Source organism: Mobula hypostoma, chromosome 2 (genome assembly GCF_963921235.1).
Source record: "Mobula hypostoma chromosome 2, sMobHyp1.1, whole genome shotgun sequence".
Lineage (NCBI taxonomy): Eukaryota > Metazoa > Chordata > Chondrichthyes > Myliobatiformes > Myliobatidae > Mobula > Mobula hypostoma.
The window spans coordinates 22224364-22243255 of NC_086098.1; the positions used below are offsets into that span (position 1 = coordinate 22224364).

General features: G+C 44.2%; 1 protein-coding gene across 1 annotated transcript in view; it reads right to left on the bottom strand.

The window, feature by feature from the left end:
• LOC134338322 (triadin-like) overlaps positions 1 to 18892 on the bottom strand; it is a 426556-nt gene that overhangs the window by 86205 nt on the left and 321459 nt on the right. Inside the window, exons 32-34 of the mRNA XM_063034074.1 lie at positions 17705 to 17749; positions 6958 to 7002; positions 3264 to 3284 (exon numbers count right to left, since the gene is read on the bottom strand). Coding sequence (XP_062890144.1) covers positions 3264 to 3284; positions 6958 to 7002; positions 17705 to 17749 — 111 coding nt within the window. The remainder of the gene's footprint in view (positions 1 to 3263; positions 3285 to 6957; positions 7003 to 17704; positions 17750 to 18892) is intronic.

Consider the following 18892-nt stretch of genomic DNA (forward strand, 5'->3'; position numbering starts at 1 on the left):
ACCAGGAGTCTTACAATGGGAAAATTATATACTTAAATTCACAGTACAAATAATGTTAACCATTAAATATAAATTTTGAATGATATGAATTGTTGCTCTAAAAATCTAATCTCAGCAACTCTAATCACAAATTCATTAGACATGTACCAGTGTTTTGGGACAGAAGACAACTTGAATGGAGCTCACCAAGGACACAAATGGAATTAAAACTTTTTTCATATATTGAAATATTAGTCATGGTAACATAGTGGAGACATGTTACCTTTAGTTGTAGGTGTTTGTTTCATTTGTTTCATGGTTTCTGTCTCTAAACATTTTAAACACTATTGAATTTGGAGGTTCAACTTTAATTATAATACAATTGCACATAAATTATAAGTGAGCACTGAACCCGCAGAACACTTCAGATACAATAAATAATATTGTGCATAAGGAGGTGGATGTGGCCAAGAAAATGGCTGCTAGTAACATCCATTCAGTACTTCATTCTTGAGTATAAGTATAAAAGGAACAGTCAGTTGAATTTGCTTGGATCCCAACTTAACTCATCGATACATTACCGAATCACTGCTCCCAACAACAATGGTTATCTTGCAGATAGAAAGCAAATTAGACATCATTCCCTTTTTAAAAGAACTAGCAATCCACATACACAAGTAAACAAACTTTCTATGTATGAAAGTTTCAAGCTCAGAGGCTGGGCAATAGAACAGATTAAAATGAGCCGGCACCAATTAAAAGTTCTTCCTTCCTCTGTAATTAAAAATCTGAGTTTGCAGTAGCAAACATTGTGCATCAGGATGTGATTCCGAGCAGGAGAAATATTTAAATTTTTCCAAGTAATAGGTTACACTAATGCACAAAGCACAACAGAAGTATAATGCAATGGGACATAGATTTAATGAGAGAATTCTACCTCTAGTGAGATATCGTGCGGGTGGGTGGGTGGGTGGGTGGGAAGCCGAAAGAGGTTTGTTCTGTTGTTTTTGCTTGTTCTCTTCTTTTTGTTATGTTCTGTGTTGTTCTGCTGAGTATTGTGGGCACGCTACGTTGGCGATGGAATGTGTGGTGAGCCCAACATACCCTTGTGTGCGTTGGTTGTTAATACAAATAGTGCATTTCACTGTACAGTATGTTTTGATGTATATGTGTTAAATAAATGAATCTGAATTTGAATCTGGAGTTTGAGAGTGAGATGTTGTCCATCTGAGATGCAATAAAGGAGGAATCTCTTCTCTCAGCAGGTCTTGATTCCTTCTGAGTTGGATGATCAGCCATGATCGTACTGAATGGCGGTGCAGGCTCGAAGGGCCGAATGGCCTACTCCTGCACCTATTTTCTATGTTTCTACATGTGGGTTTGACTCAATGACTCCACAAACAGATTGTCCAACAGACCTTTTCCTGTGCTTATGATACTGTAAATCAAATTTAACCACTGTGAAGTTTCATCAGAACAAACACACTTAGCACTGACAACATTTTCTTACAGAGACATTAACTGTAGCAATCATAAAGTGCAAAATTTTATGTGTGTTCAAATATAATTTTTACTGTTATCTATACAATACTGTGCAAAAGACTTAGGCACATATATATAGTGAGGGTGGCCAGGACTTTGTTTGCACAGTACTATATATTGGTTAAAATAGGAAGGTGGTTGGGAAACAAAAATAAGAGTACTTAGCTTTGTATTAGCTCGGTAGTATTAGTGTAATTTGGTAACTGGAGAGACATAATATACGGTGCTGTGTAAAGGTCTCAGGGACCCTAGCTACAGATATGTGCCTAAGACTTTTGTTCAGGACTATATATATATACTGTGCATAAATAAGTAAATATATATACACACACACACATATACAGGTATATATATATGTATATAAAAATACATACACTGTATATATATATATATATATATATATTTTACATGCTATATAACAGTTAGTGAGTTCAGTGTATTAATTATGCAGCAATTGTTTATATGTAGGTGAAGTGCAAATCAAAACTAGAGCTTGCTTATGGAAAAGCAAACAACAGGAATTCTGCAGATGCTGGAAATTCAAGCAACACACATCAAAGTTGCTGGTGAACGCAGCAGGCCAGGCAGCATCTCTAGGAAGAGGTGCAGTCGACGTTTCAGGCCGAGACCCTTCGTCAGGACAGTGCAAACTGTACAAACAAAGTCCTGACGAAGGGTCTTGGCCTGAAACGTCGACTGCACCTCTTCCTAGAGATGCTGCCTGGCCTGCTGCGTTCACCAGCAACTTTTATGTGTGTTGTTATGGAAAAGCAACTTGGATGTGGACAAGACCACTGTGGCAAGTCAATTGCATCCAACATCTTTTAACCTCTAACTTTGTCTTTTATATAATTCTTTATTCTGTATAATTAGTGGATAATTCAGCAATAGCTTCTTCCCCTCTGCCATCAGATTTTTGACTGGACATTGAAACCCATGACTTCGTTTCTCTCTCTTTTTGCGCTAATTATTTAATTTAACTTATAACTTATTACTATATGTTACAAGGCACTGCTGCCACATAACAACACATTTCACAACACGTGCCAGTGATATTAAACCTGATTCTGATTTTGATTACCTAATGTTGTTGTTTTCCTGTTTTTTTTTGCATGTCACGTCCAGACAAACACACCACAGCAAACTCTTAATATATGTAAATGTATATGGCAAATCAATTTGATCCTTGATCCTTGATAAGAATCTAACTGCTATAGTAACAACAATGCAATAATGCTGGTGATAGTCATAATGACAACAGTTGCTCTGTCATTTCATTTAATATAATTTGCCGATGGCCAGTAAACTGGATTCAACTGAGCTACATTGCACAAAATCAACACACACGTGACAAAGGCAGAGTACAAAATAAGTCTCATATTTACAGCTTTAAATTTTGTTGACGAGGTTAATGGTGACGAAAAAGAGGCTGCAGTTTGCTAGTTAGTTTTTTTGTATTAGCATTCACACCAATTAACTACGTTCCACCTAACCATAATTATGCTTGTAATATAGGAAACAAAATATGCAAATTTGGTTCAAATTTAAATATCTGCAATCTATAAGCATAAATATCACAAGCATAGATACATGTCAGCAAGTTGTCCGTGCCAATTTGCTTTCTACATGATATGAGTTCTAACTTTAATCTTCCATTTTATGTAAGGAATAAAAGCTGTAATGCCAACAAAGCACTTTGTATGCAACAAGAATAGAATTTCGAAACCACGATAATCACTCACTTGTTACTTCAGGCTTTACCACTGTTTAGGAGACAAATAAAGATAAAATATGAGTTAATCACCATATGTTTTTGGTGGAAGAGATAGATTTCAGTTACTGGTGAACTCATTTGAGATTCAGATTCAGATCTGTTTATCATCGAGACATCCAGTGAAATGCGTCATTTGTGTTAAAAATCAATAATATGTTATTTGCCTGGGGCAACACAAGTGTCGCCCCACATTCTGGCAGTGCCATAGCATGCCCAAGATGCTTACTCAGCAGAACAATACAAATCACAACAAAGGAGACACAACAACACACAGAACAACACAGCAAAACAAGCCGCTTTCCTTCCTGTCGCCCACCCACACACATACACAGTAGTACTACAACTCCAGGGCAAGCCTCCAGGCTCCCAGTACCCAGTTTTTTAAATTTCTTTTGGTCTGTGACCAGGAGAGGTATTCATTAATGTTTCACTCCTTTGACTGGGAATCACATCCATCCACATGTGAGATTATTTAAATTAATGCAGCTTAATGATATGACAGGGCCATTTAAACACATATCTGCTATAACTATGGCTCATCTGTTAAAGTTCTTAAACAAAACTAACATTACTTCCTTGCAGATTTTAAATGCACATTTCTGCATTTTACATTTATTGACAGAAAATTGGAATCAGTGCTGTTACAGTGCCCACAGCACGGGTTCAATTCTATCACTGTCTGCAAGCAGTTTGTACGTTCTCCTCATGATCGTGTGGGATTCCTCTGGGTGTTCTGGTTTCCTCCCACATAACAAAGACCTATGGGTTAGTTGTTTAGTTTGTCGCAAGGGTGTGATTAGGCAGTGTGGCCTGTTACCGTGCTGCATCTCTAAATGAGTAAATAAGGTCACTGTTAATAGAAACTTCTACACTTCAGCACAGAAACAGGCCCTTCAGCCCACCTAGTCCATTCTGAAACATTAATCTGCCTCGTCCCATCAACCAGCGCCTGCATCATAGCCCTCCATACACCTCCCATCTATGTAACTATTACAATCTCTCAAAGTTTCAAATTTCAAAACTTGCACAGGAAGCTCATTCCACACTCTCACCACCCTCTGAGTGAAGACATTCGTCCTCCTGTTCTCCTTAAACATTTTACTTTTCACCCTTAACATATGACCTCTAGTTCTCGTCTCACCCAAACTCTGCGGGAAAAGCCTGCTTGCATTTGCTCTTTCTACACCCCACATAATTTTGAATGCCTCTGTCAAATCTCCCTCATTCCCGTCTGCTCCAGGGAACAAAGTTGTAACCTTTTCAATCTCCCCTTATAACTCAGTTCCCTCGGCTCCAGTAACGTAAATTTTCTCTGTACTCTTTCAATCTTGTTTACTCCTTTCCTGTAGGTAGGTGATCAAAGCTGCACACGATACTCCAAATTAGGCCTCATCAACGTCTTATACAACTTCAGCATAACATCTCAACTCTATACTGAATACATTGATTTATGAAGGCCAAAAGCTTTTATTATGACCTTATCTACCCATGACAACACTTTCAAGGAATTATGAATCTTGCAGCAGACTGCTGTCAAACATAATACAGCATGTCTTCTGCAGAGTGGACACTAGGGGCAGCACTGATTCTAGCTTAGCTCCACACCACATTGCCCCGACTGTCCAGTGGAACGCACCAACACATGGAAATAACTTATTCCTCATTTGCCTCACTAGTCTGTCCTAACTAAGCACTGCTGCGATATTTTCCCTGTCTGGTAATGCCACCCCTCGCCCTTTAATCCCTCCTGCTCTATGGTCTAAAACAGCAGAATTCTGAACTGCCAGTCCTGTCCCTCCTGCAAACAAGTTTCACTAATGTTATAATTCCACATGCTGACCCTTACCCGAAGTTCCGCTGCCTTTCCAACAATAATATTCCTTGCACTGAAGTATACACAGCTCAGAACTTTAGTCCCATCACGTTCAACCTTTTGATTCCTGATTTTGTATATAAGCTTAACAACATCTTTCTTCAAAACCACTCCACTATCTGCTCTGGCTCTCTCGTTCCCATCCGTCTGCAACTCTAGCTTAAACACTACCTCCACCCTGCATCCCCCCACGCAGCACCAGCAAACCATCCCACTAGAGTATTAGATCCCCCACAGACCCAGTTCAGGTGCCAACTGTCCCTTCTATACAGATTCCAGCTCCCTGGAAGAGAGCCCAATGATCCAAAAATCTGAAGCCCTCCCTCCAGCACCATCTTCTTCCTTCTTCTTGTTCTTTTTTTGCATCTTGTAGCGCATCAGCAGAATCTTGGCATTTTCTGTAGCATTTGACTGTTTTTTGAGGCCAAGTTACTAGCTCAATGCTCAACCCAGCATGGATATAAAGTGTGCAAGGAGCCAGCCAGATTCGAACTCAGTACCGTTCACCTTGAAATCCAGACTGATGCCGCTACACCACTGGCCGGCTTCTGTACTGGTTCTACCTCCCTTGTAGAGAGCCCAGTGATCCAAAAGTTTGAAGCCCTTCCTCCTGCACCATCTTCTTAGCCACATGTTAAACTGCATGATCTTCTTGTTTCCAGCCTCACTAGCATGTGGCATGGGTAACAGGCCTGATATCACAACCCAGGAGTGCTGACCTTTAACTGAGCACCTAATTCCCTAATCTCACTTTGCAAGACCTCGTCATTCCTCCTTCCCACATCATTAACATGGACCACAGGCCCTGGCTACTCATCATCCCACTTAAGAATGCTCTGGACTCAATTTGAGATGTCCCTGACCCTGGCACCTAGGAGGTAACATACCATCTGGGAATCCCATTCTCATTCTCAGAACATCCCTTCTGTTCCCCTAACCACCAGATCCCCTATCACTACAGCTCACCTCTTCTCCCCCACTGGCTTCCCTTTTGATCCACAGAGCCACACTCAGTGCCAGACACCTATAGTTTTTCTCTGCTCGGTCATCTCCCCAACAGTATTGAAGCACATACTTTTTGTTGAGGGGAAACACACATGGGGTGCTCTGCATTAGCTGCTTATTCCCTTTATCCCTCCTGACAGTCACCCAGTTGCACTCATCCCACACCTTGGGTATAACTGCTGTACCTCCCTGTATGTCCTGTCTACCAACCCCTCAGCCTCCCAAATGATCTGGAGTTTATTCAATTCCAGCTTAACACGGTCTAATAAATAGAAACTGCAGCAGGAAGCACTTCTTGTAGGTGTAGTCATCAGGGACACTGGAGATCTCTTTGCCTTCCCACATCCTGCATTCCAGTATCCTGTCTGGCATCCCCACTGCTCTAAGTGTGCAATAAGAAAAAAAAAAGGAATAATGGGAAAAAAAAACTAGCTGCAGCTTATGCCCCCCCTCACCAAAACCTTGATAGGCCAAAGCCTCAACTCCCCACTCTGACACTGGCCCATTCACACAATGGCCGCTCTGCTTAAACCTAACTTCTTTTTATTGGATCTTGTCAAGTACCTAATTATGCGCAATCCAATGTCTCCTTAGGAACTGTGGTGCACAAAATATGCCAACTTGTTTGAAATTCTATCTCCCTCTAAGCAATCCAAGACCTCCTCAGGAACTGTGGAGCGCTAGATGTTCCAAGAGAATTATTTTGACCACTTGACATTAGAAAAGTAGGAGTTGCAAAGCTACCATCAAATCTAAGTATTCTGTTGGTGTAATATTGTAGTACCTTTCTCTGTAGCTTTTGGTTTCACTTTCCTTATTTTTTCTGCCTCTAATTATTAAAAGAACAATTAATTAGTTTCATTGATAAACAAATCTTCATTAAAAATGAATATTAAAAACAGATAGTAATCTCTTATCCAAAGATATATACCTGTTGTTGAGGGGAATGCAGACAGGGGTACTCTGCATTAGCGGCCTATATCCTTAATCCCTCCTGATGGTCACACAGTTGTTACCTGTGTCCAGTACGTTGGGTGTAATTAGAGTACCCCCCCCTGTATGTCCTGTATTTCACCTCTCAGCCCCTCAAATGATATGGAGTTCATCCAGTTCCAGCTCCAACTCCTTAACATGTCTGTTGAAACTGCAATTGGATACACTTCATGCAGGTGTAATCATCAGAGCAAATCGAGGTCTCCTGCCCTCCCTAATCCCAAAAGAGAAGTATTTCACTATGCTACCTAACAGCCCCACTGTTCTAAATGTGCAATAAGAAAGAAAGAAAGAATATATAACAAAAGTAAACTTGCTGCGGCCCGTGCCTTTCCTCACCAAAGCCTCAACTTCCTGCTCTAACATTGGTCCATTCACACAATGACCGCTCTGCTTAAACACAGCTTCTTTTATTGGACTTTGCCAAGTGCCGAATTATGCACAATCCAAAGTCTCCCCAGGAACTGTGGCACATAAAGTGTCCCAAGAGAATACTTCTTATAATTTGGCATTAGAAAAGGAAGATCTGCAAAGCTACCATCAAATGTAAATTTTCTGTCGATGTAACATTGTATGATCTTTCTCTGTAGCCTTTGGTTTCACTTTCTTTATTGTTTCTGCCTCTAATCGTTTAAAGGACAATTTGTTAGTTTCATTGATAACCGGATCTTCATTAAGCATGAATATTAACCAGATAGTAACCTCTTAAACATATATTCAAAATATTCAAAGTGAATACTGTCCTGCAATTATCGTCGCAAACAGGAGGGTAATTCTGTTTTTTTTTCCCTTCTGATTTGTACAGAAAAATGAGGCGACACTGCATTCTTCTCGGGCAGCATCTCTAGGAAGAGGTACAGTTGACATTTCTGGCTGAGACCCTTCGTCAGGACTAACTGAAGGAAGAGCTAGTAAGAGATTTGAAAGTGAGAGGGGGAGGGAGAGATCCAAAATGATAGGAGAAGACAGGAGGGGGAGAGGTGGAGCCAAGAGCTGGACAGGTGATTGGCAAAGGGGAAATGAGAGGATCATGGAACAGGAGGCCGAGGGAGAAAGACGGGGGGGGGGGGACCCAGAGGATGGGCAAGGGGTATAGTCAGAGGGACAGAGGGAGAAAAAGGAGTGTGAGAGAAAGAATGTGTGTATAAAAATAAATAACGGATGGGGTACGAGGGGAAGGTGGGGCATTAGCAGAAGTTAGAGAGGTCAATGTTCATGCCACCAGGTTGGAGGCTACCCAGACGGAATATAAGGTGCTGTTCCTCCAACCTGAGTGTGGCTTCATCTTTACAGTAGAGGAGGCCGTGGATAGACATGTCAGAACGGGAATGGGATGTGGAATTAAAATGTGTGGCCACTGGGAGATCCTGCTTTCTCTGGCGGACAGAGCGTAGGTGTTCAGTAAAGCGGTCTCCCAGTTTGCGTCGGGTCTCGCCAATATATAGAAGGCCACATCGGGAGCACCGGACGCAGTATATCACCCCAGCTGACTCACAGGTGAAGTGTCGCCTCACCTGGAAGGACTGTCTGGAGCCCTGAATGGTGGTAAGGGAGGAAGTGTAAGGGCATGTGTAGCACTTATTCCGCTTACAAAGATAAGTGCCAGGAGGGAGATCAGTGGGGAGGGATTGGAGGGACGAATGGACAAGGGAGTCGCATAGGGAGCGATCCCTGCGGAAAGCAGATGGGGGGGGAGGGAAAGATGTCCTTAGTGGTGGGATCCCGTTGGAGGTGGCGGAAGTTACGGAGAATAATATGTTGGACCCGGAGGCTGGTGGGGTGGTAGGTGAGGACCAGGGGAACCCTATTCCTAGTGGGGTGGCAGGAGGATGGAGTGAGAGCAGATGTGTGTGAAATGGGGGAGAAGCGTTTGAGAGCAGAGTTGATAGTGGAGGAAGGGAAGCCCCTTTCTTTAAAAAAGGAGGACATCTTCCTCGTCCTGGAAAGAAAAGCCTCATCCTGAGAGCAGATGCGGTGGAGACGGAGGAATTTGCGAGAAGGGGATGGCATTTTTGCAATAGACAGGGTGAGAAGAGGAGTAGTCCAGATAGCTGTGAGAGTCAGTAGGCTTATAGTAGACATCAGTGGATAAGCTGTCTCCAGAGAGAGACAGAAAGATCTAGAAAGGGGAGGGCCATGTTGGAAATGGACCAGGTAAACTTGAGGGCAGGGTGAAAGTTGGAGGCAAAGTTAATAAAGTCAACGAGCTCAGCATGCGTGCAGGAAGCAGCGCCAATGCAGTCGTCGATGTAGCGAAGGAAAAGTGGGGGACAGATACCAGAATAGGCACGGAACATAGATTGTTCCACAAAGCCAACAAAAAGGCAGGCATAGCTAGGACCCATACGGGTGCCCATAGCTACACCTTTAGTTTGGAGGAAGTGGGAGGAGCCAAAGGAGAAATTATTAAGAGTAAGGACTAATTCTGCTAGATGGAGCAGAGTGGTGGTAGAGGGGAACTGGTTAGGTCTGGAATCCAAAAAGAAGCGGAGAGCTTTGAGACCTTCCCGATGGGGGATGGAAGTATATAGGGACTGGACATCCACGGTGAAAATAAAGCGGTGGGGGCCAGGGAACTTAAAATCATCGAAAAGTTTAAGAGCGTGAGAAGTGTCACGAACATAAGTAGGAAGGGATTGAACAAGGGGGGATAAAACCATTTCGAGGTATGCAGAAATGAGGTCGGTGGGGCAGAAGCAAGCTGAGACAATAGGTCTGCCAGGACAGGCAGGTTTGTGGATCTTGGGTAGGAGGTAGAAACGGGAAGTGCGGGGTGTGGGAACTATAAGGTTGGTAGCAGTGGATGGGAGATCCCCTGAGCGGATAAAGTCGGTGATGGTGTGGGAGACAATGGCCTGGTGCTCCTTAGTGGGGTCACGATCGAGGGGTAAATAAGAGGAGGTATCCACGAGTTGTCGCTGTGCCTCGGCAAGGTAGAGGTCAGTACGCCAGACTACAACATCACCCCCCTTATCGGCGGGTTTAATAATAAGGTTAGGATTAGCACGGAGGGAGTGGAGAGCAGAGCGTTCCGAAGGAGTGAGGTTGGAATGGGAACAAGGTGCGCTGAAGTCAACACGGTTGATGTCCCAATGGCAGTTAGCAATGAAGAGATCCAGAGCAGGCACAAGACCAGAGCGGGGTGTCCATGAAGAAGAGGAGGGTTGAAGACGGGAGAAGGAGTCATCGGTGGGGGTGGAAGAGTCCTTGCTGAAGAAGTAAGCCTGGAGACGGAGACGGCGGAAGAAGAGCTCCGCATCATGGCGAACACGGAACTTGCTGAGGTGTGGGCGAAGGGGGACAAACGTGAGGGCCTTACCGACGACAGAGCATTTCCTGCACGCATGCTGAGCTTGTTGACTTTATTAACTTTGCCTCCAACTTTCACCCTGCCCTCAAGTTTACCTGGTCCATTTCCGACACGGCCCTCCTCTTTCTAGATCTTTCGGTCTCTGTCTCTGGAGACAGCTTATCCACTGATGTCTACTATAAGCCTACTGACTCTCACAGGTATCTGGACTATTCCTCTTCTCACCCTGTCTCTTGCAAAAACGCCATCCCCTTCTTGCAATTCCTCCGTCTCCACCGCATCTGCTCTCAGGATGAGGCTTTTCATTCCAGGACAAGGGAGATGTCCTCCTTTTTTAAAGAAAGGGGCTTCCCTTCCTCCACTATCAACTCTGCTCTCAAACGCATCTCCCCCATTTCACGCACATGTGCTCTCACTCCATCCTCCCGCCACCCCACTAGGAATAGGGTTCCCCTGGTCCTCACCTACCACCCCACCAGCCTCCGGGTCCAACATATTATTCTCCGTAACTTCCGCCACCTCCAACGGGATCCCACCACTAAGCACATTTTTCCCTGCTCCCCCTCTCCGCTTTCCGCAGGGATCGCTCCCTACGTGACTCCCTTGTCCATTCGTCCCCCCTCATCCTTCCCCACTGATCTCCCTCCTGGCACTTATCCTTGTAAGGAGAACAAGTGCTACACATGCCCTTACACTTCCTCCCTTACCACCATTCAGGGCTCCAGACAGTCCTTCCAGGTGAAGCAACACTTCACCTGTGAGTCGGCTGGGGTGATATACTGCGTCCGGTTCTCCCGACGTGGCCTTCTATATATTGGCGAGACCCGACACAGACTGGGAGACCGCTTTGCTGAACACCTACGCTCTGTCCGCCAGAGAAAGCAGGATCTCCCAGTGGCCACACATTTTAATTCCACATCCAATTCCCATTCTGACATGTCTATCCACGTCCTCCTCTACTGTAAAGATGAAGCCACACTCAGGTTGGAGGAACAACACCTTATATTCCGTCAGGGTAGCCTCCAATCTGATGGCATGAACATTCACTTGTCTAACTTCCGCTAATGCCCCACCTCTCCCTCGTACCCCATCCGTTATTTATTTTTATACACACATTCTTTTTTTCTTTCTCCTTTTTCTCCCTCTGTCCCTCTGACTATACCCCTTGCCCATCCTCTGGTTCCCCCCCCCCCTTTCCTTCTCCCTCGGCCTCCTGTCCCACGATCCTCTCATATCCCCTTTGCCAATCACCTGTCCAGCTCTTGGCTCCATCCCTCCCCCTCCTGTCTTCTCCTATCATTTTGGATCTCCCCCTCCCCCTCCCACTTTCAAATCTCTTACTAACTCTTCCTTCAGTTAGTCCTGACGAAGGGTCTCGGCCTGAAACGTCGACTGTACCTCTTCCTAGAGATGCTGCCTGGCCTGCTGCGTTCACCAGCAACTTTTATGTGTGTTGCTTGAATTTCCAGCATCTGCAGAATTCCTGTTGTCTGCGTTCTTCTCACCAACTTTCCCTCCATCATTTCATTTCCATTTAATTACCATTAAGAATAAAAACCATAACAAGAAAATTATTCTTAATTCGCCTGAATATACGAAATGAAATCATTCTAATTCCAAACCAACACACACAAAATGCAGGAGGAACTCAACATGTTAGGCAGCATCTATGGAGAGGAAAAAACTGTCTACATTCCTGACTGTGAAAGGGTCTTGGACTGAAATAACAGTTGTTTTCGTTCTTCTCCATACATGCTGCCTGACCTGCTGAGTTCCGTCAATATTTTGTATGTGTTACTCTGGATTCTCGGCATCTGCAGAACTTCTTGCAATCATATGGAAGAAAACACAGATATATTAAGAGCAAATGGATCCCAAAGTTCAAAATTGGTCCTCTGGAAGATCAAAGTGGAAATCTTTTGATTGCATGCAGCCAAACTGATGTGGGAGGTCTTAAATTTTTTTTGTATCTGCATTTACTCAGGAGGACAGAAGTGAGGAAATACAGCAAAAAGATCATGGACCCTATACAGATTACAGAGGAGGACGTGTTTGTTGTCTTGAAGCAAATTAGGGTGGATAAATCCCTAGGGCATGACAACGTGGTCCCTTGGACCCTGTGGGAGGCTAGCGGAGAAATTGCCGGGGTCCTAATTAAGATCTTTTTTATCATCCTCAACTGCAGGTGAGGTGTCAGTAGTTTGGAGGATAGCTACTGTTGTTCCATTGTTTAAGAAAGGCTCTAAGAATAAGCCAAGAAATTATAGGCCAGCAAGTCTGACATTCGTAGTGGGAAAGTTATTGGAAGGTACTCTAATGGTCCAGACATACAAGTATTTAAATAGACAGGGACTGATTAGGGATAGTCAACATGGTTATGTGTGTGGTAAGTCGTGTCTAACCAATCTTAGAGATCTTAAAGGACGTTACCAGGAAAGCTAATGAAGGCAAGGCAGTGGATGTTTTCAACGTGGACTTTAGCAAAGCCTTTGACAAGATTTCACATGGGACGTTGTTCAAAAAATTTCCGTTACTTGGCATTTAAGATGAGATAGTAAATTGGATTAGGCATTTGCTTTATAGAAAAAGAACAGAGAGCAGTTTTAGATGGTTGCCTCTCTGACTGGATGCCTGTGACTAGTGGAGTGCCACAGGGGTTCATCATCTACTGTATATCAATGATCTGGCAAACCAATAATGTTGTAAATTGGCCAGAAAATTTGTGAATGACACTAAGATTGGGAATGCAATAGACCACGAGGAAGACTATCAAAGCTCGCAGTTGGACATAAACCAGCTGGAAAAATGAGTTGAAAAATGGCAGGTAGAATTTAATGCAGGCAAGTGTGAGATGTTGCACTTTGGGAGGACCAACCAGGGTAGGTCTTACATAGTGATTGGTAGGGCACTGAGGAGTGCAGCAGAACTGAGCAATCTGGGCGTACAGATCCATAATTCCTTGAAAGTGGTGTCACAGGTAGATAGTGTCGTAAAGAAAGCGATTGGCACTTTGGCCTTCATAAATCAATGTATTGATTACAGAAGTTGTGATGTTGGGTTGAGATTAGGTTGAAATTGTGATGTTGGGTGAGGACTGATGAAGAGCCTTAGCCTGAAACGTTGACTGTTTATTCTTTTCCATAGATTCTGCTGAGTTCCTCCAGCATTTTGTCAGTGTTGCTTTGGATTCCCAGCATCTGCAGATTCTCATCTATATTCAGATCAGAATGCGACTGACACTATAACATAGAACATAGAACATAGAATAGTACAGCACAGTACAGGCCCTTTGGCCCACAATGTTGTACCGACCCTCAAACCCTGCCTCCCATATAAGCCCCCACCTTAGATTCCTCCATATACCTGTATAGTAGTCTCTTAAACTTCGCTAGTGTATCTGCCTCCACCACTGACTCAGGCAGTGCATTCCATGCACGAACCACTCTTATGGTGTTAATGGTCAACCCAGTGTAGCCCCCCTTTGCTTTTTAATGCAACATGCAGGAAAGTCAGGAATGTGAGCCAACAAGATTAATTTCATCTTATCGAATGCTTCTATATATACAAAGCACAAGATAATACATACTTATTAAAATAAACCATTGCTAGAATTTATGTGTCATTGAGTTTTGCTGAGAAGGGTAATGTTAAGAAGAAATAGTCTATAGGTTGCACTTACAATTTGTAACATCGCAAAATTAGAAGTGAACAATATGAAACATCAATATTTGGTTATTTACAACGTTACATTAAAATGATGTGACTTGTATGGTGAAGAATAATGATTTTCCTGTAATTCAATCATTCATTCAGGGAACAAAAGATACCAACAATCTTAAAATGGTGCAAATTGAAAGTTCATGCCCAATTTGCAATGGATTTGCCAGGAGCTCTAATCATTTAACACAATGGCAAACAAGAATAAAATATTCACAAAAGTCATTCACTCGTTACTTTTGATTTTTCTGCTGTTAAGGAACAAAATTATGAAAATCTGAGTTAAGAATTTTGCACCCTTTTGAAAGTAGACACTTCCTTACTATTGGTGTGTCATTCTGTTATTGAATAGTGATCAGAAATGATAGTTTTACTTTTCATTCTTTTAAATATTTATTTATTTTTTAAAAGGTATGCGAAATTATGAAGGGTAGAGATTGGATGAATACAGTCAGGCTTTTTCCACTCAGGCTGGGAGAAACGAGAACTAGAGGTAACACGCACAACACGCTGGAGGAACTCAGCAGGTCGGGCAGCATCCATGGAAATGAACAGTGAATGTTTTGGGCCGAGACCCTTCATCAGGACTGAAGAGGGAAGGGGTAGAGGACCTATAAAGAATGTGGGGGGAAGGTGGGAAGGAGAGGCTGGTAGGTGCCAGGTGAAAAACCAGTAAGGGGAAAGATCAAGGGGTGGAGGAGGGGAAGCGGGGAGGGGATAGGCAGGAAAGGTGAAGAAGGAATAGGGGAAAGCACAATGGGTAGTAGAAGGAGGCAGAACCTGAGGGAGGTGACAAGCAGCTGAAGGAGGGGGCAGAGTGAAACTGGGATGGGGGAAGGGAGGGGGAGGGAAATACCGGAAATTGGAGAATTCAATGTACATGCCAAGGGGCTGGAGACTACCTAGACGGTATATGAGGTGTTGCTCCTCCAGCCTGAGTCTTGCCCCATCATGGCAGTAGAGGAGGCCATGTATGGACATATCCGAATGGGAATGTGAAGCAGAGTTGAAGTGGGTGGCAACCAGGAGATCCTGCCTGTTGTGGTGGACGGAGCGGAGGTGCTCGACAAAACGGTCCCTCAATCTGAGTCGGGTCTCACCGATGTAGGGGAGGCTGCACCAGGAGCACCGGATGCAATTGATGACCCAAACAGACTCACAAGTGAAGCGTTGCCTCACCTAGAAGGACTGTTTGGGGCCCTGAGTGGTGGTGAGAGAGGAGGTGTAGGGACAGGTGTAGCATTTACACTTACAGGGATAAGTGCCAGGTGGGAGATCTGTGGGGAGGGACGTGTGGACCAGGGAGTCGCAGATGGAATGATCCCTGTGGAAAGCAGAGAGGAATAGAGAGGAAAAGATGAGCTTAGTGGTGGGGTCCTGTTGAAGGTGGCAGAAGTTGCAGAGGTTAATGTGCTGGATCCGGAGGCTGGTGAGGTGGTAGGTGAGGACAAGGGGAACTCTGTCCCTGTTGTGGTGACGGGAGGATGGGGTGAGGGCCGAAGTGCGGGAAATGGAGGAGATGCGGGTGGGGGCATTATTGATGACGGCAGAAGGGAAACAACGATCCTTAAAGAAAGAGGACATTTGAGATGTCCTGGAACGGAAAGCCTCATCCTGGGAGCAGGTGCGGTGGAGATGGAGGAACTGGGAATAGGGAATAGCGTTTTTGCATGTGGCAGGTTGGGAAGAGGTATAGTTGAGGTAGTTATGAGAGTCAGTGGACTTATAGAAGATGTCAGTGGACAGTCTGTCTCCAGAGATGGAGACCGAGAGATTGAGAAAGGGGAGAGAAGTGTCCGAGATGGACCAAGTGAATTTGAGGGCTGGGTGGAAGTTAGGAACAAAGTCGACGCACCCATGCTGAGCTGGTCAATTTCATCGACTTTGCTCCTAACTTCCATCCAGCCCTCAAATTCACTTGGTCCATCTTGGACTGTCCACTGACATCTTCTATAAACCCACTGACTCTCATAACTACGTCGACTATACCTCTTCCCACCCAGCCACATGCAAAAACACTATTCCCTATTCCCAGTTCCTCCATCTCCACCGCACCTACTCCCAGGATAAGGCTTTCCTTTCCAGGACATCTCAAATGTCCTCTTTCTTTAAGGATCGTGGTTTCCTTTCTACCGTCATCAATGATGCCCTCACCCACATCTCCTCCATTTCCCACACTTCGGCTCTCACCCCACCCTCTCGTCACCACAACAGGGACAGAGTTCCCCTTGTCCTCACCTACCACCCCATCAGCCTCCAGATCCAGTACATTATCCTCCGCAACGTCCGCCACCTTCAACAGAACCCCACCACTAAGCTCATCTTTCCCTCTCTACTCCTCTCCGCTTTCCACAGGGATCGTTCTCTCCACAACTCCCTGGTCCACACATCCCTCCCCACGGATCTCCCACCCAGCACTTATCCCTGCAAACGTAAGTGTTACACCTGTCCCTACACCTCCTCTCTCATCACCATTCAAAGCCCCAAACAGTCCTTCCAGGTGAGGCAACACTTCACTTGTGAGTCTGTTGGGGTCATCTATTGCATCCGGTGCTCCCGGTGCGGCCTCCTCTACATCAGTGAGACCCGACGCAGATTGGGGGACTGCTTCATCGAGCACCTCCACTCCGTCCGCCGCAACAGACAGGATCTCCCGGTTGCCACCCACATCAACTCTGCTTCACATTCCCATTTGGATATGTCCATACATGGCCTCCTCTACTGCCATGATGGGGCCAAACTCAGGCTGGAGGAGCAACACCACATATACTGTTTGGGTAGTCTCCAGCCCCTTGGTGTGAACATCAAATTCTCCAACTTCCAGTAATTCCATCCTAGTTTCACTCTGCCCCCTCCTCCAGCTGCTTATCACCTCCCTCATGGTTCCACCTCCTTCTACTACCCATTGTGCTTTCCTCTATTCCTTCTTCACCTTTCCTGCCTATCACCTCCCTGCTTCCCCTCCCCCACCCCTTGATCTTTCCCCTTACTGGTTTTACACCTGGAACCTACCAGCCTTCTCCTTCCCACCCTCCCCCCACCTTCTTTATAGGGCCTCTGCCCCTTCCCTCTACAGTCCTGACGAAAGGTTCCAGCCCGAAACGTTGACTGATCGCTTCCACAGATGCTGCCCAACCTGCTGAGTTCCTCCAGCGTGTTGTGCGTGTTGCTTTGACCCCAGCATCTGCAGAGTATTTTGTGTTTAGAACTAGAGGTCATAGGTTAAAAGTGAAAGGTGAAATATTGAAGGAGATCCTTAAAGACATAAAGAAAGGTGTTGGGAGAGGACCAGTAACATTATGAAGGATGCTACCCACACTGTTCATAGATAGTTTGTCCCACTCCCCTCAGGGAGGAGGCCATGTAGCATCCACGCCAGGTGCTGAGGTGCTAAGGTGCTAATACCAATAACAATTCATGATAACCCAGCCAGCCTAAAGACTTACTGTGGTTCTGGAGGAAATAGAATAGCCATAGGAATAGATGTGCACATAAACAATTTCTGTGTTACCTTTCTCTGCAGGTTTCTGTTTCACTTGCTTCACAGGTTCTGCCTCTAAACATTAGATTAGAATTAATATTAATGATGCTTGGATGGACATTAACCAGATGTTCTCAATGACATTAAACTACTGCTCATGCTGGAAATCTGAAAGCAATACACACAAAGTGCTCGAGGATCTCAACAGGTCAGGCAGTATCTATGAAAAGGGGAAAAAATAACAGTGGAATGATAAATATCACCCAGCTTTTCAAATCCTGATGAAGGGTCTTGGCCCAAAACATCGACCGTTTCTTCTTCTCCTTAAATGCTACCAGACCTGCAGAGTTGCTCCAGCATTTTGTGTGTGTTGCTCTGGATTTGCAGCATTTGCAGGATCTCTTGTGTTTATAAAAATAGAAAGAACCAAGGTTAACCAGAAAGTAATACAGCATCAATGAAGAGAAAAATAGTCAATATTTCAAAAAGGATTACGTGTCTGACGAAAGTTCGGATAGATGATCTTTGGCTTGAAGTGTTAACTGTTTTCCTCTCCACAGGTATTGAAAATTATAACAATTTAGGTAATTATTAGATCTACATATGAAGTTACATTAACATATAAATTAACTTAAAGGTATATTCAGGTTATCATATATATATAATTGAGGTCATGGGTTATACATTATATATATAATTATCACACAGCAATGAAAAATTGCCCCAACAATGGCTGTAATCCTCCCCTTTCACTGCTAAAGGGCAGTAAGGTTCTCCAGTGGAGGTTAACTTTGGTGAGATTCCTTTGAATACAAAGAAAGAAGTGTCAAGTTTATTATACCCAACCACTCATGATTTCATCAAGTTTCTTTCACAAGTTCCTGTGGATGGTACACATCAGCTTGCTGCCCAAGGAAGGCTTGGCAGAGAAAAATGCAAGTCATTTTGAACGTTCCAAAGTTTAGTCTGCTTTTAGTTGAGCAAAAATGTGCACAGGGAGTTTAAGGAGCTGCATGGTTTGATTGAGACTGGCGAGGTAACAGATGTTAAGTGCCTTTGCAGTTAAACAAGATAACATTTACAGCAGCAGAAATGCTTGCAGGGAAGAACAGGGACTGACCGTGGGGAGATGGGAAAAACTGAAGCTATCAAATAAGTGCAGAAAGCTTTCTTCAACCAGGATTCCCTGGTGATCCTTGTACATGGTCCACTAATGAG